Genomic DNA, 27,255 nt, shown 5'->3' on the forward strand with positions numbered 1-27,255 from the left:
AGTGGTGTCCAAATCGTAGTAGTCCAAATCACGTCCAAATGGTCTAAATCTGCGCTCTATACGGTGGCGCCCTCTGCATGCGGCGAAAGCGATTTTGGAAGCCGGAAACTGTCGGGTTTTGTTTTCGACATCACCAGCGGCGGTAGATTTGGCTTGCCTGTTTGCGAATTTTCGCCGTTTGTGTCTCAGTTCTTCTTTGCACATTTTTTGTTTGGCCTGCTGTGTCGTTCCCCTCGTGTTTGAAATGAGCAGCGGTCCCGACAAACCATTCGCGGCGCTGAAAGAAGTGGCTGCTCGCCTGGACGTTGAGATTCCCAACGCCGCCAACAGTCTCGAGGGTCCTCGAACCAGTGCTGCCTGTACGAGTGCCAGGAAGGTTTCCGAAATGGCAACACTTCTTGAGGTGTGAATTGAAAACTTTCGTGCGCTCTGTGATAACCTATCGGAATTTCGAGCTAACGTGCACACATTGGTTAGATGCTTTCCGTCTGTTTACGGCCAACAAACATTCGGGCTTTTGAACGACAGAAAGCTGAGCTAGTTGGTAAAGATTCATAATGCAAAGAAGGGGTAACAGACACGGACACAAGAGAAGAGAAGTGGATAACACAAACGCCAGCGTTCGTGTTGTCTACTTCTCTTGTGTCCGTGTCTGCACGCCTTACCCTCCTTTGCATTATGAATTCGGGCTTTGGCCGTTTTGTGGGGCGTACTAATGGCAAAGTTCTGTCGGGTGTTGCAGAAGTCGCGGGGCGCGGTAGTGCCGAATTTAGCGTCACAAGTTGGCGGCTGGGCGTAATTACATTTATTCAGTCCTGCATTTTATTAGTTTTAACAACGTGTCATTATTTCGCATTATTGGCGGCGCCTCCAGGACACCAAAGCGGCAACGGGGACGCCAACCCGTACTGGTGCGTGAGTTGGGGCTCGCTGAGGCCTTCACGTGCCAGGGGGGTGTAAGATCCAGCCAATTTTTTATGCGAACACCCCCTGGAACGCATCGGCCTCCGCGGCCCCAACCCACGGGCTGCCCTGCTTTCAGCTTTGAACCCCTCCCCCTCCCCCCGCTATCCCTTGGGTGCCCTGGAGATGCTGCCCCGCCTCTTTTACTATAATCTCAGGTGCTTGCCCCCTAATATGTAGCTGACCTTTCCGCCTTTTCTGTAGAACAGCAGGTCCTACGGTCTTGCGACTCCTTGCCTATTGTCCCGATGACACACGAGTGTTTTCTCAGCTTCCGTTCGAAATCATGGCTTAAGTTTGGAAGTACTAAGATGCAGTTATCAGGAGGCATATCGATTCTCTTAACAGATTTGATATTCTGTTAACGGCCAATACCACAAAATCTATTTAACATTTTTTGTTTGTCTTTGCAAAGAGCTGCTGGTATCTTTCAAGTTTACAGAGAATTTCACTACTATACACTGTTCTCATTCTTTTTTTTCAGGCCGAGGTAAAGCTAATTGAACTCAGGCTTGAAAAGGTCGTGAAGGAGAAATTAGCCTCAATTCAAGAACTTACAGAGTGCTTGAAACAGACAGACCGCGACAACAAAGATACATTGCAGAAACTTGTACCACTTGGTTTCAAAGTGCCTGATCACCTCTTGCCTGGTGAGTCCATTCAAACATTTCTTAAGTATTAAGTATAAACCCCATGCAAGCAACGTTTCGTGCAATGGCGACAAGCGATGCGATGAAGATGACTGTCACGTCTGCTCGTTGCCTACAAGTCGAACCCCCCATGCAAGCAACGATATTGAGTGACGTCTCCCTGGTGTTGCCAGTATGAGGGCAGCAAATATGCACCGAAACTGGTGCGACTCATTTTTTAATAATTTAAGTAGATGTGTCTTGCTCTAAAGAGCAGCACAAAATATTTCTAAAGGCCTTGCCATACTTTCTTATCCTTCCACATATCTAAATTCGGTCGTTCGCATGTTCTGTCCAACAGTTGGTAGTACTTGACTGATGTACATCCAGTTCGAGCTTCATGCTATTGGCTAGTAACTCATAGTACCTCCGGGTGATGAGCGATGAATTCTAGATTTCCAGAACCAAGCGATGGAGTGACAAGAATGAGTTATCATAGGCATGACAGCCCATTTCGTCACTCAATGTAGTCGCTTGTCGCTGTCGCACACAAGGTCGCTCTCATGGGGCTTGGGCTTAAACCCTATGCAAGCAATCTAGTGCGCGGCAAGCAACGTAATGGAGATGGCTGTCGTGCCCACCAATCGAACCCTATGCGAGCAACTATGTTGTACGACGTCCCCGAGTGTCGCCGGTATGAGGGCAGCAAGTATGCGTCGAAACTGGCATGATGCATGCTCTAATAATTTAAGTTGATTTGTTTTGCTGTACAGAGCAGCATAAAATATTTGTGAAGGTCTTGCAGTAGGTTTTCTTATCTTTGCACATATCAACATTCGGTCGTTTGCTTGTTCCATGTGATAACTGGTAGTATCTCACTGATGTATAGTGCTCAATGAGTTGCAACGCTGTAAATTCTTTCAATAATAAAAATAACAAGTGCCATTTTTCTTGTAAGCGGGATGCTACCAGTAATCGAAATGGTTTTCGGCAGTTTATTTGCATAGGCACCGCCATGCTGACATATGGGCATTGTATGGCAGCCCCTCCATGCACTAAAAAGAATGGATTCTCAAGTTGCAGCTCATATTAAGCAAGATAGTACATCCCATTCCAGCCTCATGCTATTGGCTAGTCGCTCATAGAAGTTCTGGCCGATGAGCACCATCCACATTTCCAGAACTTGAGCGATGGAGCGACGAGAATGAGCGATTCGTTTGTGCAATGGCCCGTTTCGTTGCGACATAACTGATACATTGCATAAACAGAGCTGATTGGCAGATTATACACTATGGCACCAAGTTCCTAGGAAGCGACATCTCTTCAAACATTCATGTCTATTGATCATACTGTATATGCAGCGTATGCATAATTATGCAAGTATTAGCAATTAACTACAGTACCTACCGAAGGTTGGGAAGTGTTTTATAAGAACTCTACTTTGAAAGCATGCTTTTAAAGAAACTGAGATTTTTCTAGCATGCAAAACCTACTAAATGTGTTTTTTCATAATGTGAAATGCAGTAATAACTATCATCATTAACTTAATTATATCGACCACAGCTACGGTGCAAATATGGCAGGCTTAAAAAAAAACATTAATGTGTGCTGCTTGCACTACCGTAATATGCAGGAACACTGCAGGAGTGCTTTATGGCAAAGTAATAGTTTTTTTGCAGATACAGTAACCTGCACTTTTACTGTAAGAAGTTTAACAGATTCTGCACTGACGACCGTTATTGATCAAATTTCGCAACACTATCAGATTTTCCATCATATAATAGTTTACATGGCTCTTTGCTTGCCTGGTTTGTCTAAAAGAAAACAAAAATAAAACTGTAAGAGGAGGAGGGAAGTGGTATATGATCCCGACAGTGAAGTTTCTCGGTGACGGCTGCGCTGTAGCGTCGAAAGCCCAACTCTGGCACTGATCCAACTTCAGTCGATGGCATAGAATCAAGCTGGCGGACGTGTTGTTGTTATGACCGCGTGTGATTCCAAACTTGTGAACCACGTGCGCCACCGTCCTGTAGGTAAACGTTCTCATACAGCTGTTTTACAATGGCAAATGTGCAGGACATTGAAAACTGCGCAGGAAAAAAAGTGTGGGGATGGCTGTACTGCTGCGTCAAACACTGTAACGGCCGCGCAGGGCTACCTGCTCTCCGACTCTACAGATTTCCTGGCTGGCCGTCGTTTTGTGCTCGCACTTCCTTCTTGGAGGATCGCACTAGAAAGTATTGTAGTCAGTAGACTGAAGTTTTTGGTCGAGAAAGAGTCTTGCTGGGAAGCCAACTTGCATATCTTTGTAAATTCTCCATATCCTTTAGAGCTATATAACTTTCTGTACGAAGCTTAGTGCGTGGTGGCTACAGGTGTTCTGGCTTGCGTGAGTCGCTGAGCACTTCACGCTGGGTGGCTCTGCTGGGGTTCAGGTTGCCGGGTTCGGTCACCCTGAGTTTTGACGACCAAAGCGGCCCCAAGGTCGTGCCGGTGCCTCGGCAGTTTTAAACAAAGTACTGCGGTTGCTTGGCAGAACATAGCAGTATAATACAATTTTTGTGCAAGTTTTTTAACAGAGCCTTTTAGTAATTCGAAAAGATATGGCGCCTATCATCCGTGGCCAATAAGGCTTTGCAAGCGTGTCAAAACAGCAACACGGAAGAACATGTTTTGTCTATGGTAATTCAAATGGTTGGCCAAGAACACCTACGTCTAACGCTTAATAAGCTCAGCCATGCCTGCACACTCAGTTGAGCTGCTTGATCAAAGCATAATATGATAGTTGAGTGTGCTCAGGCCAGAGATAAGCTGTAGTTGTTTGCCTTGCTGGGAGCGACACTTCGCCAGCACAGTCACACCGGCGACCTCTTGTACGCTGTGAACGTGCCCGGCAGCCTAGAGCTTTTCCCCTTTACGACGAATGGCAAGGCATATGTGACAGTCTTAATTTGAGATTGGTCTGAAACCACACAGCAAAACTTGCACCGTTCGTTTCAAAATAAACATGAACATGCGATCATGTTCGCAGATCCGCGTGGACAGCGTGAGTAGTGTGGTCTGTCAGTGTCAGTTTTGACGGAAGGTGCCGCAAGGGTGCTGACAATCACTGCTCAGACGCGCCGCCTGGGCAGTGTCAGGAGCGTATTGCTGGTTTTTGGCAACTATAATTTGGTACAAGCAAGGCAGGCAGCAATGTCAAGTGTTTTATTGAATGATGCAGGCCAAAAGTTTAATTTGGTTCATGAACTTGAGTGAAAATAAGCAGTGGTAAATCTTCATATCAAGTAGGATTATAGCATTAGGAGATTTTTTTTGTTGTCTTTCCTTTCTAACTTGCAATTTTGGGCTATAAACATATAAAAATCTTATTGAGCGGGCCACACCACACATCCATCCTTCTTATCAAGTTGCTAGAATTAAAATGCAGGTGATTGCATGGGCAAACTTTGTCAGAAGTAGTCCTCTGTTAGATGTGCAGTTTTTCACCTGCGCATAGTAATCTTTCTTTATTTTTCCTGTGAACTCGTCATATGCTCACGTTATTGCAGCCCTGCAGAACCTCTCTCTGGAAAGTGATCAGTTCACAGCCAAAGAAGCAGCTGATGACACACTGGAAGATTCGGCATGCTCTTTGTATCCTTAAAATATTGGTAACCTTTCTTCTTTGCTCTACATTGAACCTATTGTTCCATCTTGTCTTCTGCCTCTTGACTATCCTTTTGTGAGTGTAAAGTGTCAAATTTCAATGACATTGACACAATACATATATATACATATATTCAAATCTCAACTATGGCCAGTGGCTTTTTTCATACACTTTCAGTTCATTTATTTATCATTTCTACATTTCAATTAAACAAGTCACTCTATGCTTTCCTTGGCTTTATGTGTTGGTGTCTTTATAAAACTCAGGTCCCTCTCTTCCCCTTATATATATATATATATATATATATATATCAGCCCATTTTATGTCCACTGCAGGACGAGGGCCTCTCCCTGCGATCTCCAATTACCCCCTGTCCTGCACTAACCGATTCCAACTAGCGCCCGCAAATTTCCTAATTTCATCGCCCCACCTAGTCTTCTGCAGTCCTCGACTGCGCTTCCCTTCTCTTTGTACCCATTCTGTAACCCTAATGGTCCAACGGCTGTAGGGATTGCAGGAAGAAAGTGAACTGCCACTGCACTGTGATGTCGTGAGGCATCCACCTCTTAGTACCGTGTAACCAAATCTGGTTTGTAGAAACATATAATAGTGAATTATTTAGTGCGCTCTGGTAATCGCTAGTATTTCTTTAAGGGTGTAGAGGGTTGGGATCCCTGCTTAGCATAAAAAAAAAGTAAGAAATGTGAGGTCATTACTTCTTTAAATAAACAATAAGTAACACACTGTTGGCTGCTGAAGCAGCCGCTTTGGTCAAGTGCTCTTGCCTGCGATATTATAGCAATGGCTTCTGATCGATTTTATGGCACTCTTACCATCCACTGTTCATGGCTACCAGACCCCATTGCTAATGCGGGCTAACTGTCACTGTGACCACGGGTGAAGTGCGGAAAGGAAAAGGCATTGCTGCACTGCTTGACGATAACATTTGTGTCAATATTGGGTTAGATGTAAACGTGCGATGCGGAGGCCACCTTTCTCGAGGGTGGCCCACAGTTCTTGTTTAACCTGTGTCCAATTTGTTTTCAAATGTACCTTTGTGCCAGAATGAAGTGTGAGCATTGGAGAGTAAACGAGAGGGTGCATTTCGCTCTCTGAATTTGCCTGTGTGTTTTTGACGCTTTTGTGTTGATTCAGAAGAGGCTTAGTTTCAAGGCTTGCGCACATTTAGCACCCACACCACAGTCACGAATTCAATTACAAGTAGCTACGTATAAGAGGTGTTCCACTTTGGTGGTTTGGTCTGTGTACAAGTCGTTGTTGTGTTGTAGTCCATAAAGCACACATTCAACATCTCGTAGTGCTGTGAAGAGCTAATTGCAGCTATTGCATTGAAGAACTTGTTTGGTGTTGGCTAATTAAAGAGGGTCTTGCTGCAGAATCTTCTATTGCTGGGACACAACAGGAGAGGCATGCAGACAGAAGCATTTGTGTCTCCATGTGTATTGTATTAAATAACACGTTATGGGGGGGCGTTTTTTGCCATTTGCTGACCAGTGTGCCTCAAAGAAATGTGGTAGGTCCACCTTCATAGCACTACTTAAAGTGATGCTGAAGAGGAATACCTGTACTAAGGTAACTTGTTCAGTAAAGCAGTCTTTTTCACTACCCTATTTTAATCAATTTGGCAGACGACGGTGGTTTATTACTGGAGAAAATGAACGCCAAACTTTCCCAAATTTGAGCTGACATCTCGATGGCGACATCGCAGATCAGTCAGTGCGACATCACAAATTTGAAAGTATTTTCGCATATTTGAGGCACTTTGACACAAATTTCTTAACACTTGATAGAATGAGTTCTTCGTTCCTTTTATATTAAACTTAGTCCTTCTTTTTGCCGATAAATGATTAACCAGACCCAAGTTGACGTGAGAATCCATGGCATTGTGGCAAGCTGCTGAAACTGCGGGGGAGCAGTGTCGCCACTGTTCTATAGTACCTTTAGTGTCCTTTCTGGCTTACTAAGCCTCTGCATATTCGAAATTTTACAACTATGCCAAAGATTCCTATTTACTGTCCCTTGAAATGTGTGAGCATTTATTTTTCTCTTTGTACTGTTCATGTGGACCAGCCATAATGACTTGGTAACACCAGGTGCTTCCGAGTTACAGTAGCTGCCGTGCTGTCACTCCATTTGGCACGCACGCTGCGCACTAGAGATGTGCAGCTTTTTCTTGTGCTATATTTAGTGAGACTTACACTTCTGGCAGTTTGTAGCTGGTTGCTTTAGATAGTTATACGAAGTAGCAAGTTACATTGTAATAATACCTTCATAGCAAGAATGCAGCAAGCATATAGGGATTAACATGTCTGGCCTGTTTGACGTGACAAGTTCTGCTTTAATACTATCTCAATGGGAACAACACAAGCCTATAGAGAATAACATGTAATTCTCTATAATTTAGCAGCTGTAATTTAGTTGCTGACAAACATGTAGTTGAACAAATGGCAGAGTCTTATTAGGAAGAACTAGCACTCCATAACGGTTTGCTGTAATAATAATCAAGAATGGCAAACAAAATGGTAGCAAAGTTCCTGAAGTTAGTCGTGAACAGTGCAAACAAATTTACTTGCTGCAGCAATTGTAATTTAGCTTTCTCGAAGTAGTGAGCTTTCCGTTGTAAGTTTATTTGTAACACTCCGGAGGTATATTTTGGTAGCCTCGCTAGTTTTCCTTTTCTTGCTTGCTTTCTTCCTGCTTCCTTCCTTAACGGCTTGTTTCAGATCACACATTGTGACAAACTTGGAGCCTGCATTCAGCAAAGCAGCTGGTGGATCATCACAGCTGTAAGTTGAATGTCGGCGTGTCTCGACGCTCGTCATTTCAAATTCCTGGTTCTCATGCTTTTCCGCATAAGATCTTAAGTTCATGTACTACATGACACGTTTGGTTAAAAGGATGAACCATATCAGCTGCCGTGGCCACAAACGGCGTTGCCTAGCACTCCCAGGACTAAACTTGTGCACATAACGGAAATGCGCAAGGAAGTGGATAAGAAGATGGCCGCCATGGTAGCTTAATTGGAATATAACTGTGCACATAATGTGAAAGATGCCAGTGTGGCTCCCACTTGCCGGCCATTCTTTTCGTCCTCTTTAGTTTCCGTATTCCTTATTGTTTCCACATTTCACTTAAGCATAATTAATTTCTCATGGGCTTTATCTGGCTTCATTGGCTTTCTTTGTACAGTTGTAACTAAAATCATCATATAAACGAGTTTGTGCCATTTATTTGAGACATTTTCTAGTGCTTGCGTGTGTCTGAAAAATTGGTGTATTGGCTTGATAATACGAGAAAACGTCTAAAATTGTTCATCACTAGCTAGAAATCACTATTAAGGTGGGACTTGCATTTGCCTTTTTATATCTATGTTCATGGATGTATAGGAGTGTGTGCTGTGGATTTATGGCCCTGTGACGTGGTTTCTTTTCATTTTCTTACATGTTTTTTTATATTGTTGTTTCTGTTGTGCAAAAAGGAGTAGTCATCATCATTATAGGGTGACTACATCACTTTTATTTTCATTTCAATAAAAAAATAAAGAAACAATACTGAAGAATGGTGCTGTTGGTGCTTGGCCTTCACGGTGCATTGATAACTGCATTTCTTTATGCATAAATTTTATTATATAAAACCACGCAACATGAAGACAAAAAAATGGAAGTGGGCAAGATGAGCAGTATACTAAATTCTTAAAACGAAATTTTCGTGAAGTTACAGCAAAGTATGAAAACTTGTAAAAAAAAATGCATGCGTAGTAGGGATTGTGGGGCTAGAAGATCGTGTCAAGAGATCTTGATGCATGAGTAATAAGGCCATTAGAGAAGCTAGCTGGTCTTGCGCATCCAAGTAAGTTGTGCTAGACAGATTCGTGCATCCTGTGTAGCGCAACTTACTCGGATACATGATGCATGATCTGCTGTTGCCTCAAAGAACAAGGTGCATATGATTATGAGCTATGCATCACTTCACATGGCTCAGTGCAAAGTGATCTTTACTACGTGAATCCTTGCTCGTGCTGAATGGCAGCACGGCGTATAATAGGTTTTTATACATGCATGCAAGCTGACACACTTCTGCTCATGTTAAAGGGCCCCTGCACCACCCCTCGAGCTTGCTGAAATAACATTGTCCGCAGGTAGCATACGCTGCTTTGAACATCTCAGCCAAGTTTTGCTGTCGTATGCGGTGCGTGGAGCTTGCAAGCGAAGCACAAACTCTCCTTTCTCTCAAACATTCTTTTCAATAGAAGCCTGCACCTCATTTTCTTCTGGACACCTTATTTCATAATAAAGCAGCTGCTATTGGCAGCTGTGGTTGGCTATGTAGCGTAGATGCAGCGGCTGCTGTGGGATGCTGCCACGAGTCCACTGGCTTACCGCGCTTGGCTTACGTTTAACACGTCGTAGGCACCAGAATCGGAAGTCGTGGTGTCTACGTTAACATCCAAAACGAAATTTGAACTGCGCGCCACGGTGACATCTAGAATGCGGAGCGTTGTGGGCACGCCCCGTTCCGGCATAGCCTTTGCAGTGCAAGGCATTGAAGATGGAACGGGAGCACAACGGAGGCGGTGTTTGATTGCCAATAACTCCGCTTCTGCTGAGCACATTGAAGTACTTTCTCTGGTACAGTATTTCTGGAATAGCCTATTTTCACTTCAAGTGCCTTTCTCCACTTAGACAAATAGTAATTCAGGGCCCTTTTAAACCAAACTGATCTTTGCACTTGAGCAGAGCTAGGTTGATCTTTGCATATTTTTTTATATGAGAGGTGGCCCCTGGAGAAAGGAACGACATACTGCCCCTGTGCACTGTGTGACACTGTGCCGACGTGAACTTAAGCCCACATTTTTCCATCTGTCATCAAGCAGAGCTTTGCTACCAGGCTCTGACGTGGTCACTCTGACACTGTCTCAGAAGTGGCATAACCGCACTATTCTTAGCTGCCAAATGGTGCCATGGTATTGTTAGCCATGGTGCTCGTCTCTTTTTTGGTACTGCTGGAGGCACTACCTAGTTTTGACATCATTTGTTGTCTCTTAGAGGCCCCTTTCAGGGTATTACATAAGGGGGGAGGGGTGCAAAGGCATCAATAAAAACACTATGGTCCTTATTATACAACCGTTAACTTATCAAATGGTATATGACAACAAAAAAGAATCTAAAGGAAATGGGCGGGCAGCCATTGTGCTCGTTGCTGCATCACAATAAGCATGACAAGTTGTCAAGATTTTGAGGAGAGAAACTGTTGGCGTTCGTTTGAGTGTAACTATAAGCTCCCTGCTGAATTTTCAGGAACATCTTTGGTTCTGATATTGATAAGAGCATTGTCTAGCAGTTGGCTAGGCCTACTTGCCATGTCGAAGAAGTACTGCATGGCACTTTGAAGCTTGCTACGCAAATGCCAACCAGCACAAGTCATCAGCACTTGACTGCGTGCTGCTGTGTAACTTTCTTTTATTTCTTTTATTCAGCCACAAGCCAAGTCAAGTGCCTTCGCATTTGTCTAGGTCACTACAGCGAACTTTGAACTCTAAGCCTGCGAGCCGGACGCCACCTCGTAAGTCGGCTGCTGTAGCATGCCAACGTCTGTGGCTTGATGGCCTTACAACTTTACTTAGTTAAAGGTTGCTGTCTCTAAGGTTCAGTTACTTAGTTATTTGCAGTTACTTTGACTCTTTTTTTTGTGTGTGATGTATTTCTTTTAATTAGCTTTGGCTGCGTGTCAGTGCTTGTGGTGCTCACTTTGCTGTACTTCCTTTGTTTCTATTTTTTTTTTATGTTGAGCGTACACATGCAAATGCATCATGAGAAGCCCACCCAACTTTCTATATTAGGGCAATGCCTACACGATATAATGTAATGGACCCAATGGCTTAGTGGCTGCCAAGTCCTGCTGCCGAGCCAGATGGGTTCGGTTCCTTGCTACAGTTACCGTATTTTGATGGGGCAAAAACACTGGTGTGCTACGTGTTGGGTGGACTTTATAGGGACAATAAAGAAAAAAAAAATTATTTTAGCAGTATTAGTAAATTACGTTATACAATACAAAGTAAGCTACATTGAGTGAGAGAGAAGGCTTGGTAAGCTATAAAATGCATAAAACAAGACAGGTGGCGATGTCGTCTTGAAGTTTATGCACCAGCTTCCAGTGACGTCATAGATATTGATGCTGTCTGCTGGGGCCTAGGTAAATTTTTTATTGGCAAAGATGAACTATATTATGCTATAAAAGAGCCAAAGACCAAATTTGGCAAGGCTTGAGCACTTTTAACTGGGCCACAGCAACCCAAATGCGAGAAATACTTCTAAATCTGGGATGTTATCACAGATGTAAGCTGGGGCTTCGGCACGTAAATAAAGAAATGGAATGTTCACCTTAATTCTTTTTCTTTTAAATAAACCTACTAAAGCAAAATTGATGAAAATAGAAATGGTTTTGAAACAATAATGTGTCAGCCTGAACTTATTTAATGTTTGTCTTTAGTGGCCGTTCAAACTACCCCAGGTGGTCACAATTTGGGGCCCTCCACTACGACGTCGCTCGTAGCACACCATGCAGCTTTGGGATGTTAGAACTGCCAATTTTAAAATTTGTGTTGGTGAGGTTGCAGGTTCATTGCCCCACTGTGGCAGCCAAATTCCTGCTGGTGTAGGATGCAAAAAAGAAACGCACAGCAACACTCACCTAGGTGCGTGTTAAAGAACACCGGAAGCTAAAAAATAATCCATAGCACCTCTACGAATGCTGTCCTTCATTAGCTCAGGGTTCTTTTGGGACATGAAACCTCGCGGACTGCTCGAGTAAAAAATTTGTGGTACTTGTTGCATTAACGCATGTAAAAAAGTGCACATTGCTCTGTTTGTATGGTTTTGTCTACCAGCATTAGAAAGCTCAATCATTGCTTTCTTGTTTCTTTTGCCTTTTTCTCTGTATGCCATGTCTTTCCTGTTTCCTTCATTTGACTGTTAAGTGCTGTGGAAAAAGCCAGTAATGCGGGCTGCACTCTTAAACGAATGTACACCCTTTGGGGTGTATTTTGCCACACAACAATCGCCATCTGTCTTGCTTGCGTTTACTTTCTTGAAAACGCTGCACTTGCTACTTTCCTGTTGAGAATGCTCTGTCATGCTGTTCGTGACTTGGAAGTACCGGGCTCGCAGCGTTAAAGGAAATGCGGGCAAGACAGATGACGATTATTGTTGTGTGGCAAGATACGACCCAAAGGGTGTAATTTTGCTTAAGAGTGTGCCAGCCTTTCAAATATGCTCAAATAAATTATCACTTGTGTTGGTTGGACGCATTGCTCTGTGTGTTGATGTCTAAAATGTGTCTCATGACCTGTTTGCATTAAGGTTGCTTCCGGGGCAGCTCCAACTTGAACAGGTACCTCGAAGAGATTGACGACGAGGACACGGTAACTGCTATGAACTACAAGCGGCCAGCTTCTCAGACAGCCGCCAAACCAGCAGTGCATTCTGGGACACCTGATAGGGAATCTGCAGCACCTATGCACAAGGTGAACTCTGTTGCATATAAAGGCGTGAGTGTGCAACTTTGTTGCACACTGTCAGGCTTCTGGCGCTGACAGGGTCAGTCATTGCCAGCCACTCCCCTCCACTCCACTCCGCCTCCTAGAGGGGCCAATGTGCTTAAACGCACAAAACTGAACTCTTGGCGCACACTTTAGCTCAAAATTTCAATTTGGAATCGCTGCCTCCAAGTCCCTTCCACCAATAGTGGCTGCCATTTTGGTGTGCATTGTGTGACGTCTGGAAGTTCAGGGCCACCGCTGTCTTCTACTCTGAAACAGTTCATAAACGCACCCGATGGCAGAACAAGGGTGCTGCCGTTGATTTGTGCTTGCAAGTCTTTCACTCGCATGATAAACGCAGCACAAATCGGGGAACGCATGCAAAAAACTATCTTAGGCTAACCGCCAATGACTCCTGGAGATATACATATTTCCGGCTTGTGCACTCGCTTGCAGTGCACAAATGTATGGCCTTCCAACATTTTCTTCCGCTACCCCAAGGGAGTCGTAGCTGGGTGTGCGGTTTGATTTTGTCACCAATCAGTTTTGCAGACTGCTGTATGGTTCAACGGCATATATTAAAAAAAATTCACATACAAATTTTCTACCTCATTAAATGCACTCAATTTTTGTCCCCTTGCTGTGGGACGCATACGGTTTAACATGCAGTGTGTAATTCAAGCTGAAAAATTTGGTGTCGCGGTCCTTTTAAAAAAATTTGATCATTTAGACATGCGTACCACTGCCATCGTTACTTATGCCGTTATTGGTTTTTATGGCTCTTGTCTAAACTTGCAGAGGATTGAATTTGAATCACTGAAGCAGTCGTTGCTAGCCGACACCTTCACTTGTGGAATGCAGGTATGATATTTTTCACGAATGTCCTCAAATACAATTTAAAAAAAAAACTCGCTGCCTTTCCACTCCGCAAAGGATGATCAGCGAAGCTGTGTATGTGGGCCCCTTAATGGCAAACTGCACCTCCACCGTGGATCAGCCCGGCATTGCACTATCTTCGGGCCTTAATGCCTGCTTCACCTCCACCGCAGGTCGGCCTGGTATTGCAGTATCTTTGGGACCGGCCCACGTATGGGGAATTTTTTCTACTCATGAACACAGTCCTGGGGGAACTAGCCGTCAACAGCTTCGCTGTAAAGTTGGTTACGTCCTTGTGTTTCTTAATTAATGAATGATGATGACAAACGGGGGAGCACTGGCATGAGCGCGTTTGCGCAGTAGCACTGGGGGCGCCAACGAGCCAGCTGTGGAAGATGACGCTGAAGCCAGTAGTGATGACAGTTTTCTGTTAACACACGGACACTATCCTGGGGAAGGTGGCCCTTAACAGCTTTGCTGTAAAATTTTAAATTCTAGTTTTATAATGGGAAGCAGTTGTTCTATCCCACAATTCACTGTGAGCAAAACATTGTGCACTATCAAATATCAGATCGGATATAATAGATTGTTCTCCCTAGCTTCTTCTTTATCCTGTTCTAGACTTGCTTCTGTTTGAGAATTATCTTCTTGTTGCTAAGTGGCTTTACTACATTTCATTTTGGACATAGTTTAGTGAATTGGCCGAAATTGAAAAACTGCATAGTCGTGCATTTTTTTCATTTGCAATACCAGATGTATTGAATTAGTCTTAAAAATTTGTTTTAGATTAGAATTCTCCAGCCTGTGTGACTCTGTTTCACACAGACACATTTGTTGAGGAAGGGGAAGTTCAGGCAAATTTTATGCAACTTATTAGGAAGGGATAAGAGCTTGAGATGTGCGGGCAGACACCCAAGAGCATTGCAGGCTTTGCCCTTGAGGCCTAACCTAAATGATTATCCAGATAAAACTGCCATTTTATTAAATGGCAGGCAGCTGCTGATAAAAAGGCATTATTTTGGCACTCTGCTCCTTCCACATGCTTATAATGATAAGCTTTACAAAAGCACAGCATTTAATTTACGCATACCAGCTACAATGTTTTGGGTAATGATGATAGAAACATATATATTGTCTAGCTCTAGCTGTGTCAACAAAATTGATTGGTAGTGGATGCTCTTGTCCTTCTGTGTCTGCCTTGTTTATTTATTTTTTACTTTCAATCACAAACAGTGCTTCTAATTTCAGCCTCTTCCAAGGACACCTGAGTTTACAAGGAGCACACTTGGACAGGTGACTGTTTCAGCTTTATTTGATTTGGTATCAACTTTGTTTTTCATGATGCAAGACTCTTGCACCTGCAGCGACTAGAACAAAGAAAATCGCTGCTGCTGCTTGCATCGAACATCATTTTCTGTTGAAAGCTTTCACATGTGTAGGCGAGGGTGTGGTTTGCATGAGCGATGCTAAAGATCCTCTGGCTCTCAGTATTCACACCTGTATTGTTACAATGAAATGACCCAAAACCAATCAAATTTTATTTATTTAAAAAGGGAGTAAGTAGCATGCTTTGTGATACTTAAAAAAAGTGCGTTTAAGATTGCTTAGTCTGCAACATCAGAGATGCCAATGCAACATGTCGTAAAACAGTAATCAGCTGAAAAGCCCCTAATTGATGCCTTCGGGAAACAATTGTAGGGTGCATCCAAAGATCAAAATAGGTATACATGCCCGGTTTGTCACAACAGTCACAAGAGTGAGGGATTGCATCAAAAGAGCATCTAGGGAAGGAGAGATCACATAGTGACCACCACAGATGGGAAGCTCTGAAGTCAACGTGACATAAATCGCAGTAGCTGGTCCCAGGTAAACAAACTCGACGACACGTAAATGTGGTGGCAACTCAGTGTTCAGGTGAGGTACAGAAGGGGGTTTCAACAATAGAGGATCAGATAAGGAGTCAACGAGGGCAGAACAGGTGCTCAGGAAGTCACGGCCAAGGATGGCATCATGGGGACACTGGTGCGGGATGGCAAATAGAACTGAGGTCAGGTGGCCAGCGAATCTCACATGTGCAGTACACATGCCAACGACGCAAAGTGTACCACCGTCGGCAATGTGAACGACAGGCAACGTGGCGGGCGCGAGAACCTTGTGGAGACGACGAGAAAGGCGAACGTTCGTGACAGATAATTGCACCCCGGTGTCAATGAGCACCAAAACAGGCACTCTGTCCACTTCTACGTCCAAAAGGTTTTGTCGGATAGCCAGGGTCAGCAGAGGATTTCCAGGTTGGTTGGCCAATGCGGCATCACCTCTGAGATCTACACTTGTCAGCTGTCCGATGATGGATGGTGACGGTATGGCAACAGTGAACGACAGGGCGCTGGAGAGCGAAAAGACTGGTTCTGTAGGGATGGCGAGCACTTGTGGGATGGAGTCTAAGCAGGAATATTAAAGCATGGTGTGTCATTGCAAGCATGAAGTGATCAGGACTGACTGTCTTCCAGGCGGTAAGCATATGCCGAACGAGGTGACAAAGGTGGGTGGTAGCGACAATCACAGGAAAGATGGCCTATCCCATTGCTGTTGAAGCGCATTGCCTGTCATCACGCGTATGTCACTGGTTTGATTGCGGCATCTGGGATAGGTTGATTGTGGATGGGGAGGTCAATTGTGGGTGTGGAAGTCAAAAGAAATTCTCAACCGCAGGGTGACTTACAGATGGGAAGGGTGCCTGCATTTGCCAACACTTTACGCACGACTGCTTGAATCAACAATACTGCTGAATGGGACTCGTCGTAAGAATGGGCCTGAGGAACAGACAGAGACGTGGCCTCAATCTCATGCCGCACAAGACACAGCATGGCCCGGAGTTGGCAACGCTCGCGTTTTGGGTGGCTTCATTTCTGTGGACAAAAGCCTGTGCATCATCAAAGTTCCCAGTTGCTCGTGTGTTAAAAAGCAGTGACCGTTGTTCTTGTTTTTCGTTTCCCCAGAAATTCATTTCTTTGGGCTGCCCAATTACAGTTAAACTTCGTTATATCCCATAATGGTTAAATAATTATTCACTGATATAGGCAGGAAACATTTTAGATTGTTTGTTATATCCGACAATTCCTTATGTCTGTGTTCATTATATTGAGGTTTGACTATATTCAGATAATCTTATAATCCCTTTGGTATGAGAAACAGCCAACATTAGCCATAAATGCAGCGACTTTGAATGCATGCAATCTGCCGTTGATTTCTGGCAAGTGTAAGTGGGGGATAAGTTCTTTCTGTGGTCCCATGGCCGGGAAGGAAACCGAGCTACCTGGTTTGGCCCAGGGGGCCCCAAGCGTCGTGATAAGCTACCCGAAATAGTTCTTTTTCATATCAAAACTGAAGAGAAAAACCACCATTTACTGCTCGCTGGAAGTGACGCGTGACCTAGAATGCGCAGGTCTGCATGACCTCCAAGGTTACGTGATGCCCATGGAGTGCCGAAAAATCTTGAAGGCAACATGCTGGGACTTGCACCATAGCCACTGTATTGTTCATGCTGCATGCCACTGCAGTGTTCAACACTTTGAGAACAACCTTGACGGTTACAGTGCTCTTCAGCTGTCGCTGTGGTTGCTCTGCAAATTGTACAAAGCTCTGATTCTTCTGATAATGGTTGCAGCACTCTTGCTGTCTTGGTTGCACTTTTAAGCAATAGGATGACCTAAAGTTGCAAGGAATGCTATACGTAGGAGAGAAACCTTCTTATTGGAGTAGTGCTATCATGGTCCTACCTTTGTTGCATAATACATTTAATATCCACGAAGCGTAAAGCTGTGTACAAGTTCTAGGTTGTATGCAGCTATTGCTTGCATAGATTGGCCACAGGGGTTTGCCTAATGACATGGGTACAAGTTAAAACTTGAGCTTTCCACGAGAGGCAAGGCGTCCCTGAGAGTAGTCTCATTTCCTTTTCTTTCTTACAGTCCAAGGAGAGCTGCCTGCCAACCCCACAGGTATGCATGCTGATTTGACTCCTTTAGAAACCATACAGTGTGCGTTAAGGTTTCTAGACTTGTATTCTGTCAATTTTGACGCTTGGTTTATGCTGCATTCAGAGTGTCACTGTTGTTGTGCGCAGGCACCTGACTATGAGGGGCTTTTACTTGAGGTGTGTGGCATTCTTGTGATTATGCAGTTTTCATGCACACATTATTATGCCTTGTTCAATCCCGACAAGGTGGAAAAACTTTAAATAATAAGTTGGCATCTGAACCTTCCTTTTCCAGTTGAAGGAACGCAGAACCGTGACAGCAAAGGTATGAATTTTTCTTTTCCTTTTTTCGTTTTGTTTTCGCTTTCGGTTTTGCAGATCAGCACTACTCATAAGCAAAAAAGAAGAGACTTTGGTGCGATTACACCAGCATTCTGAGCAACATCATATGAGCATCTATAAACTGCGAAAAAAAAATGGTGATGTTTGCCCACTCTGTGCTATGGAGGCCTCATACTAACAATAGCTTTATGCGTGGAGTTGCTTAGTTGATGTGCCTTCAATTATCTGCTGGACAAGCTGGTTGTCAGAAACAGTCATCAGTGTATCACTCTTTCACTCTTATGCATCCTTGTCAATGTTTTAGTGCTGTAATCTGGAAAGAAATGTCTTCCTACAGAACTTGCTTGTGCACGTTGTAAAAGGTTGCTGTTCTGGAAGTACCTGAGACTATAGAACTTGGGGACAACCTGAGAATGCAGTGGCCAATACATCACCGTCGAACTTGGAGAGAAATTGTATAACGCGCCATCCAATCATGTTCGCTCACTTCCGTGACGTCACAGCAAAGGCAAACTTCTTTCACTGGGTTCTTTTCAGGGACAATGTTTTGAAGCACGAAGGTAGCGCAGTGTGATTTAATGGAAAGAACTTGGAACAGAATTCCTAGCTTGTCAACAAATGTGGGCATTATTTACTTTGTCCTGTAACTCGTTGTATTATCGTAGCTATGGTAAAACAACTGCTTTCTACACATTGGGCCGCTATGCCGACTCACTGTTTCTGTGCCAAATCTTTTCGGGCACTGCTGGAAAAAATCATCAGCTTGGTACAGAATCATTATAATGAGCACTACATACTTTACATGTGAAGAACAATTCCACCATGATTTTTACTCGTGCTTAAACATAAGGTCACTGTGAGCTGTACGTATACAGCATGGGTACACAAATTGAGACAAAACCAACATGGCAACTCACAACTGACTGCTTGGTCAACCAAGAATTTTTCACTCCAGTCACATGCCCATTACATTGTTATCAACGTTTGCTGAGCCATAAACTCGGCTGATCTCTGTATCAGCCCTTCTGGGAAACTTGGTAAGTTTCCCAGACTACCTTTTTTATTTCTTTAGAGAGTCGTCTACTGTGCCTAAAGAGAACGTTAAAGTTAGTTGAGTCACCGACGACATGTGGCAGTGACCATCACATGCATGGCTTTTCAGCAAAACAGTTTACTTTCTACAGCGATAGCTATCATGGGCTCACTCCCTTAGTCATTTTGATGTTTGCGAGAGTTGCTGTTGAATGTTTCAGGACTCCTAGAGTGTTTTGCAAGTTCATAATTAAAAAAAAAAAAAAAGCTGCAGTTCCCCGCTAAGATTCAGACCTATAGATTGCCAGTTGGAAGATTTTACCTCTCAACCAGTCTGCCAACGTTACAGCTGAGAATATTGTGCCTGAAGAGAACAGTTGCACTGCCAGCCACTATTAATGGCTGACGCTGTGCTGTTCAGTCTAGCCGTAAACCAGCTCTGAGGTGAAAGAACTTAAACACGACCAGCAGTAAGAAATGAGAGGCAGGATAGGAAAGAGGAGGAAAGTGAAGTGTCTTTTAAACTTCACCACTAGTGAGCACCACCTCCACAGATGCTGACTCGTACTCGACTTGCCAATGAATGAAAGTTTCTCATTTAAAAGAGATTGCTCGCACGCATTTGCAAATATTTATTCCAGCGAATACTGCACAAAACAGTTACATAATATTGCATCACTGCTTAGCATTGTAGGTGAAGCTGCAGCTTATTCGTCATCATCATCATCATCAGTAGCAGAGCAGCAGCAGCAGCAGCAGCAGCAGCAGCAGCCTATTTTTATGTGCACTGCCCAGCATGAAAGCCTCTCCCAGTGATCTCCAATTGCCCCTGTCTTGCGCTAGCCAATTCTAATTTGCGCCGGCAAATTCTCTAATTTGATCACCCCACCTAATTTTCTGCCAAGGATTCATGATCGCCAGTCAGCCTCTAGAGTCTGTGCAGGAGTATGTTTATCTAGGTCAATTAATCACAGGGGACCCTGAACATGAGAAGGAAAGTTAAAGAAGAATAAAAATGGGTTAGAGCGCATACAGCAGGCATTACCAAATTCTCGCTGGGAGCTTACCACTGTCGTTGAAAATAAGAGTACAATCATTGCATTGTACCAGTGCTAACACATGGGGCAGAAACTTGGATGTTAACAAAAAAGCTCAAAAACAAGTTAAAGGGGCCCTCGAACAGTTTTCAAGCCACTGTTATTTCGTCTCAGGTTGCGTAGATTGATGGTTGGAGACATAAATGAACAAGAATGGCAGTGACAGGCTTACGCAGTTCTAAGTTATTCAGCCAAGTAATTAAAAAAGTATGAGAAAAAAGGCGTGCCATCAACTGAAATTTGGGCGATCTTCTGTTCCCGTTTCTCACCCACTGACTTAAAGGGACATGATTTAAAGGCAAATATTAAATCAAGCTAAAGTGATAGATTAGTGCTTGGGAATCCCCAAGACGTCAATATTATCGCGAACAGGGTCTTAATAATCGAGAAACTGAGGTAAATGCAGAGCATGATTAGACTCCCCCGAGACATTCAAGCTCTTGCCTGATGACGAAAGCACTCCTCTATTAAACATTGTCAGTAGTGCTCAACCACTCAATCCAAAAAGCATCACTGTATCATAATAGAAGACAAAAATAAAGTGCTACTTATCCAGTTCTATTTCATTTTCAGAAAGAAAAAGGAACTAATTGAAATTACCCTTGACAACGATGCGGGCAGTCGAGAGGTTTCGTTTTTGCTCGACTCTGTGCGTGCCGCCCAAGCTTTCGCGTTTCAGCAGTTTCGTTATCGCGTAGTGCTGTGCTGGTTTTGCTGGCTCGCGAAACTCGCACAAACTGCAAGTAGCAGAGAATTCAACTTCCATGTTATGCCGCGGGTTACCCGAACGATTTATGCCACTTGACCAAAAAGCAGCTGCAGCGGCAAATCCACTGCTCTGTCTTGGCTTGGGGCCACCATCTGTCAACCGCCGTTTTATTCACCGATGGCAGCAAAGGGCGGTGATGGCGTATGCAACGTCAGTCACCACTCCCCCGGTTGGGTGGCAGGAGATTTGAATTTTGAAAAAGGTATTCGGACCCTTCAGATGCAATTTTCTCGTAAACTAAGTCCTTTCTTGGCACGAAACAAGCATTGTGAGGTTACTGGAATGATATTTAAACAGTTCACGTCGACTCCTTATTTCCCTTTAGTGTCCCTTTAACCCATAGAGTTTCATATTAGTATAACTAGAGGGAAATCTGGCGCTGTGATCGTTCAACCATCATGGGAATGATGGAAAGTACAGGCTATGGATTGGCATTCTGTTGACTGGTAAACTAGTCTACAAGTATTTTTTGGCAGTTTTGGTTTCGCTCCAAGCGCAATTGCTATAACCTGCAGTGGGACAGTGCAACGCAAAGCTCTCTGCCTTTGTTCTGTAGCTCGAAGTGGCAATAGTGCGCTGAGCCAGCGGTTGGGACGATGTTTGTGTCGCGGTGTGGTGTCGAAGTCCTGACGAGATAGCGACGGCATCATAAATGTTGAAAGAACATGTTTTGACCGTTTGGACTTTGGTTTGTTGAGTGTGTTAGGTTAGCGGTGTAGCGTTACGTGCTTTATGAAACTTCAGAATAGGAAAAAGAATGCACTACAGATACAGCACATCGACAGTTTTACTTCTAGTGGCTTGACAATCAAACTTTATTGAGAGCTTCATAATGCATTGCTTGTTTATGTGCTCATTGAAATGCGTGTTTTAGGACTTTGAGAATACAAACTTACTTGTAGTAGGAAAGTTTGCTGCTTCCTGGCTATAGTCTTGTGTCACAAGATGGATAAGTGCAAAGCCATGCCGTAACGCATCGAAAGCGGTACGTCAACATAATATAAAATGAAGCATACTCGTAGGAGGCCACAAGCATCCCTGCTAGCAGTGCAGCAGATGTGCTTAAATGTACTTGAAGACATGCAGAAATCGTGACAGCCGACGCAGTCTTTCGAAAGAGCGAGAGAGTTTGCAAGTGCCTGTCGTCTGTGAGAAAAGCCTCGCGTTCGCTGCGAGCAGGCGACGTATAGGAGACATTTGCAGCATTCCTTTCAAGGGCGCAACACTTTCTCACTATACAAAATTTTTATTTCCATAAATACTTGATGAGTATATTTATATAAGTACATGCACGGTTGTTATTGCTGTTGTAAAAATAAATTATTATTCTCTGGCGTTAAATCGGGAACAGAATTGTACAATGCATACCCCGGTGTGTCCTGGTGTAAACCATGCTTCAGTCTCAGTCATACAAAGCTTATGTAATGTGTTGTGCATTATATAAGAGACTGCAGAAATAAAATTAGATTTTACGCGATAACATTTGAGTATAGTTTCGTTTATGGCGCCACAAGCAAACGCCGCTAGTCTAAAGATCGAAGTCAATCCGAAGCCTGTACTTCCCATCATTCCCATGTAGGTTGAGGCAACGCTCCGGAGAACCCCCGTAGACGCTAGCACCACATTTCCCTCTAGGGTATTTATTTAGAAACTCTATGCTTTAACCCCTTGTTGCCAATGGTACTAATAGCCTGAAGTGCCTATGCAGTGGAATTTCGCACTCCGTGGTTGCCAATATGCTCTATGTTCACGTATTCCCATTACTCTGGTGTTTGACGACGCTGGTTGAGCAACCTGCAACTCCACGTCTCATTTCTTCAGTTCAGCTTCAGTTCAGCACTGTGAACAACAAAAAGGGTGCGGCAACGACAATGCACTGGGGTGAGAAATCTGCACCACGAGAATGTGTAAAATGAGGCAGTGACGCTATAAGGCTGCTCAAGAGCGTAGAAAAGCGATAAGAGAAGCTTTTGACCTCTGAAGCCAGAAATATGCCACCATAACAGAGGCAAAAGAACAGCCAGCGCCCTTACCTAGTTTTGCGGTTGTAGTGATTTGCTTTTATGGCCACGTCTGTTTTCAACAGTATAAAGATTCCAGCAAACAAAAATATCATGTCTTAATGTATTATGTTTACTGCAATGCAGTGGTTATCTGCGTCTTAGCTTTTAAGCAATCACGGAGGAGCGAGTTGTGACATCGACGATGGTTCTGGTGAGTGCCACCAGGCTATGGTGGGGTCAGCAGCGATGTAGCGATTTGGTTGTGTGATTAAAATATTCAGTATTCATCACTGCTTTAATCTACACTAGAAGCATCTCCAACCGTCATTCTATGCAACCCGGAACAGAAAGATGGTTGTTTGGAAAGGTGTTCGTTGGCCCCTTTGAGACTGCACAAAGAGCGGTGGAACAAAAAATGTTAGACGTAACGTTAGGAGACAGGAAGAGAGCGGTGTGGATCAGAGAGCAAATGGGGGCAGCTGATATTCTAGGTGACACTAAGAGGAAGAAATGGAGCTCAACAGGCCATGTGGTGCATAGGGCAGGCAACCGGTGGATCGCTACGAGTTACAGAATGGGTGCCAAGGGAAAGGAAGCACAGTTGAGAATACCAACTTATGACTCTTCACTTATATATAACACACCCTTGTTGTGAAGTGTGCCACTATCATTCTTGCAGTATTTTGTGTCATTCTCTGAAAGCATTTTTTCTTGACTGGAACAAGTAAGACCTTCACCTCCTTTTACTGCTTGCAGACGCCTGAGCTTACAGACTTCCTGCCGCCAGCACTGAAGGTAACACACTGTACTTCATTTTTGTGTCTCTCTGTTTGCATATATTTTCTGGGTATGATTGCCGCATGAATTGCTTCAAGAAGGAAACATGCACATAACACGTAGAAAGTGACTGCGCAATCCTTTGCAGCGTCTTATCAATGATTAAGCTTTGTTTAATGCTGGTCATGCCATGCTTCACAATTAAGGGAGACCATGAACACTGTAGTCCTGGTTCAGTCTTGTTGCCTAAAACAAGCGCTATAAAAAGCTCACTGCAAATGGTTAGTTTGAAACAATGTTTGGCGTAGAAGTCGGTACATCCTTTTTGTCACTTTTTCTGATATCTAATATGTTAGGCAGCAGTTAATCAAATGCTGAAGAAGGTACTACTGACGGGTTAATGAAGCTAGTGCACAAATTAATGTAGCTCACAGTCAAGCTGCTACCTAAAATAAGCACAGCATGCATTCACAATCGAAACCATAGCTCACTGCGTTATTTAGACCTGCAGTGAATGTTAATGTTGCAAGGAAACAGGTCACTTACTCCACGTACTTTGAGAATATGCACAAGATAAGCTTTAAGGTTATATTTATTTATGAAACTCCTGGCTAAATTGTACTATTGAAGTGCAGCATGCATTCCTCTTCAGCTGCATTCTTAGGGGTTTCAACTAATTTTCAACAGTATTTTGCAATCAACTTGCAAAAAAAAGTGAAATGAAAATGCTGAATGTGGTGCAACATTCAATGATATTAACCAAACTGGGCTGACAAGAAGTCATCTTTCTTGAAATACTTGCTGCACACAACCATTTTATCACTCACATTCTGTAGATTCATAGCTTTATTGCCCGTAACTTTCATTTGTTATCCTCAGTAAGATGCTGCAGGCCTACATTCAACAATTTTGCACAGTTTTTCAAAGTTTGCACTGTTTTTCCATTCTGGCACATTGCACATCAGTAACATTTTTGTGCGTTGAGCCTTTGACGTTATTCCAAAGAGCACTGAAACACCTTGGCAACCACATGGGCCGAGAACCCACCACCACCGTATGGTTTTGAAGAATATCTGTGCTGCGATGACAGTGTAGCTTGAAGGTGCCTACAAATGTACTGTGCCATAAAGGCATGTGGAAGATGTTCTGCATTGCTATATGCATGTTTCTTTAAAACTACTGCGTAATGGCATTGCAGTGAAGCTGACACTTCATCCTTCTTAACGTTTCACTTTAATTCCATCTGTATTAGGGCACAATGCATCTACTCAATGTGGCTTTGACATGTCTGCTTAGACGGGTATTAGGAAACAATACTTTTTTTGTGTGACAGACGTCTGATGCTATAAATGTCCTTGGAAATTTCTAATGGCATTCTACGTATTGATGCTCTTTAAAAGTTTCGGTATAACTGACACCACTGGAAGTGAATGCAAGGAAAGTACCTAACTTCAACAAACAGCCTTTCGTTTTTTGCTCTCCTTGATGAAGACACGCACTTACTGTTCCACAAGCCGCGCTTTTAATTTCAGAAAGTGTACAAACAGCACGCGCTCGACGCAGACGACACGCAGCTTACTACGTGCTGCTTTTAGACAGCAAGGTTGCCTTCAGACCTTCCGCCGACACTCCAGGGCGGCCATCACGGGAAAAATTTCTGCCGTGATCACTCGGGGCAAGCGGCGTTTACGACATCGGGAGAACAGTGCAACCGAGCAAGCCCTTGCCGCGCCACTGTTTGGGCGTCAGTACCACAGGCACGGCGTCCGCGCCGCGCTTCACCAGCACGTTGACGGGTCTGCCCACGCTGTGTTGTACGACGGCGGCGATGTCAGTCACGTCCTTGAAGTTTTCGGCGTTCACGGAGCCGAACTTCACGATCTTGTCGCCCGCGCTGAGGCCGGCGATGTCGGCGGGCGAGCAGTTCTCGACCTTCCCGACGACGGCGAAAGGTTGCGGCGCCGCTGCCGGTCCGCCGCCGTGCGCGACGATCTGCTGCTGCGTCACTGCCGCCGGGCCGCCGTTGTCGGCACCGTTTCGCGACAGCTGAGCGTGGTAGACGTGCAGGCTCTTCTCGATGTCCTTCATGATCGCCTTGTGGTCGTTGAGCAGGCAGATGATCCGGTGTCGCGCGTGACGAACCTTGTAAACGTCGATGTCGGACCGCGGGTAGCCTTCGTTGTCGACCAGGGGTTCGTCCATGCCGATCGAGTTGGCGTTCAGTATCTCGTGCTGCGCGCTGATGGCAGCCTCGATTTCGAGCTTGCGCTGCGTGAGGCGCGACAGTAGTTGCTTCTGGTCTAGCATGTCTGCTTTTAGTTATTTAAGTCGAGGCGACGAGAGATAACTGCGGAGACGGTATCCGCTGCATCATTCTTGCACGCGGCTCGAGAAATGCAGTGCCCGCCATTGCGTGATGTCAGTGTCAATGGGAAATCGCAGGAAATTTGTCTCGTGAGATCGGTTGTCAGTTTCGGTTTCAGTGTAGTTCACAGGGTTCATATGCCGCACCTGGAACCGCAGATCGACAGAACAAGGTACTCGTTGACTAATGTTTTCGCTGGCGATGTGCTCAGTCGCACTCGCCGGCACACTCACTTCCATTCGCAGTTACCATCACCTATTCAAACTCGTACTCGCGTTCACTCACGCACATACATACTCTCACTTGCCGACAGTCAGTCACTAACGCTCTATCTCATTTCTGTGAAATGTGTGGAGCTAGCATGAGTTGGTGTACTTGTGAGCAAGAATACCGTAACATCCAACTTGTATAGCGTGATGTGGGCTGGGTTTAATTTCGTTCTGCAGTCGTGAACAATTGTTTTTTTCCTTTCCAGGAGAACGTGCCATGATGAAAGCTGTTGATGCTCTTGCCAAGTCCAGTACCAGTTTTTAATTAAGTTCTTTTTTATATATTTTAGCTACCAAAATAAAGTTTTATACAGTTGGTTTTAAAGCGTGTGGTTATTGTAGTCTTCTGCATTTTCATTACTTTATTCCCCTAGACCTAATTTCTCCCTTGCTACATGGGGTTTTCATTATCAATTAAGTTTCCCCATTTGTGGAACACATCACTAGATACATAAAGTTGCAGCAATCATTCGAGGCGAGCCTAAACTATTCGCAATACAATTGCCATAGGGTACGACTCGATGCAAATGTCACTTTATGCCTCATCTTCCGACGTAGCCTTTGTAGTCTTGCACTCGGCGTGAACAGTGGATGAGTTACTTGCAAAATGTCGAACATCTTGCAAGTAGCTCATTGTTTAGGCTTCTGCAAAGTGCCACCAGATAGCGTGACATGCCCATGTAGGGTAGAGTGTATATGCTACCGCAGGTAGCATATACGGTAACTCTAATGTAGGGCAAGTAACTGACAGCATTTTGACTGTACGACGATGACTTAACAGGTTTATTGAACTCCAGCGATAAAATGTTGCCTATTCTGTTACATTCACCAATCTGCAAGGCAGTGAACAGAATGTCGCATAGTGTCGCAAAGCATTAGCTTGCATGTGGGAAGGAGTGACAGTCTCTTATCGCATTCTTTGTAACTGTTTTAATTCTAAGTGCCAT

General features: G+C 44.1%; 2 protein-coding genes across 3 annotated transcripts; one reads left to right on the forward strand and one right to left on the reverse strand.

Annotated features, from left to right (window-relative positions):
* On the forward strand, window positions 1-26,633 carry LOC126522857 (uncharacterized). Of its 2 annotated transcripts, XM_050171697.3 has the most exons (13): window positions 1-403; window positions 1,448-1,613; window positions 5,144-5,228; window positions 7,986-8,048; window positions 10,739-10,824; window positions 12,621-12,784; window positions 13,598-13,660; window positions 14,924-14,968; window positions 17,647-17,676; window positions 17,802-17,831; window positions 17,950-17,979; window positions 23,654-23,692; window positions 26,515-26,633. In XM_050171697.3, the coding sequence occupies exons 1-13, from the start codon at window positions 245-247 to the stop codon at window positions 26,527-26,529; spliced, it is 975 nt and encodes a 324-aa protein (XP_050027654.2). In that variant the 5' UTR covers window positions 1-244; the 3' UTR covers window positions 26,530-26,633. The 2 variants fall into 2 exon arrangements, with proteins under 2 accessions (XP_050027654.2, XP_050027655.2); XM_050171698.3 differs by lacking the exon at window positions 17,802-17,831.
* Window positions 25,174-26,107, reverse strand: LOC126522860 (26S proteasome non-ATPase regulatory subunit 9). Its single transcript, XM_050171700.3, has one exon. It carries the CDS (start codon window positions 25,979-25,981, stop codon window positions 25,361-25,363), a length of 621 nt encoding a protein of 206 aa, XP_050027657.2. The 5' UTR covers window positions 25,982-26,107; the 3' UTR covers window positions 25,174-25,360.
* Window positions 26,634-27,255: the final 622 nt, after the last annotated feature.

The sequence above is a fragment of the Dermacentor andersoni genome, chromosome 6 (genome assembly GCF_023375885.2).
Source record: "Dermacentor andersoni chromosome 6, qqDerAnde1_hic_scaffold, whole genome shotgun sequence".
Lineage (NCBI taxonomy): Eukaryota > Metazoa > Arthropoda > Arachnida > Ixodida > Ixodidae > Dermacentor > Dermacentor andersoni.

Bases quoted from the DNA above. Each gene is read 5' to 3' on its own strand.
- LOC126522857 (XM_050171697.3), top strand. From the start codon at position 245: ATGAGCAGCGGTCCCGACAAACCATTCGCGGCGCTGAAAGAAGTGGCT. The intron at 8,049-10,738 runs GTAAGTTGAATG...TCTTTTATTCAG, and splicing joins GCTGGTGGATCATCACAGCT to CCACAAGCCAAGTCAAGTGC. The intron at 17,980-23,653 runs GTATGAATTTTT...TACTGCTTGCAG, and splicing joins GCAGAACCGTGACAGCAAAG to ACGCCTGAGCTTACAGACTT.
- LOC126522860 (XM_050171700.3), bottom strand. From the start codon at position 25,981: ATGCTAGACCAGAAGCAACTACTGTCGCGCCTCACGCAGCGCAAGCTC.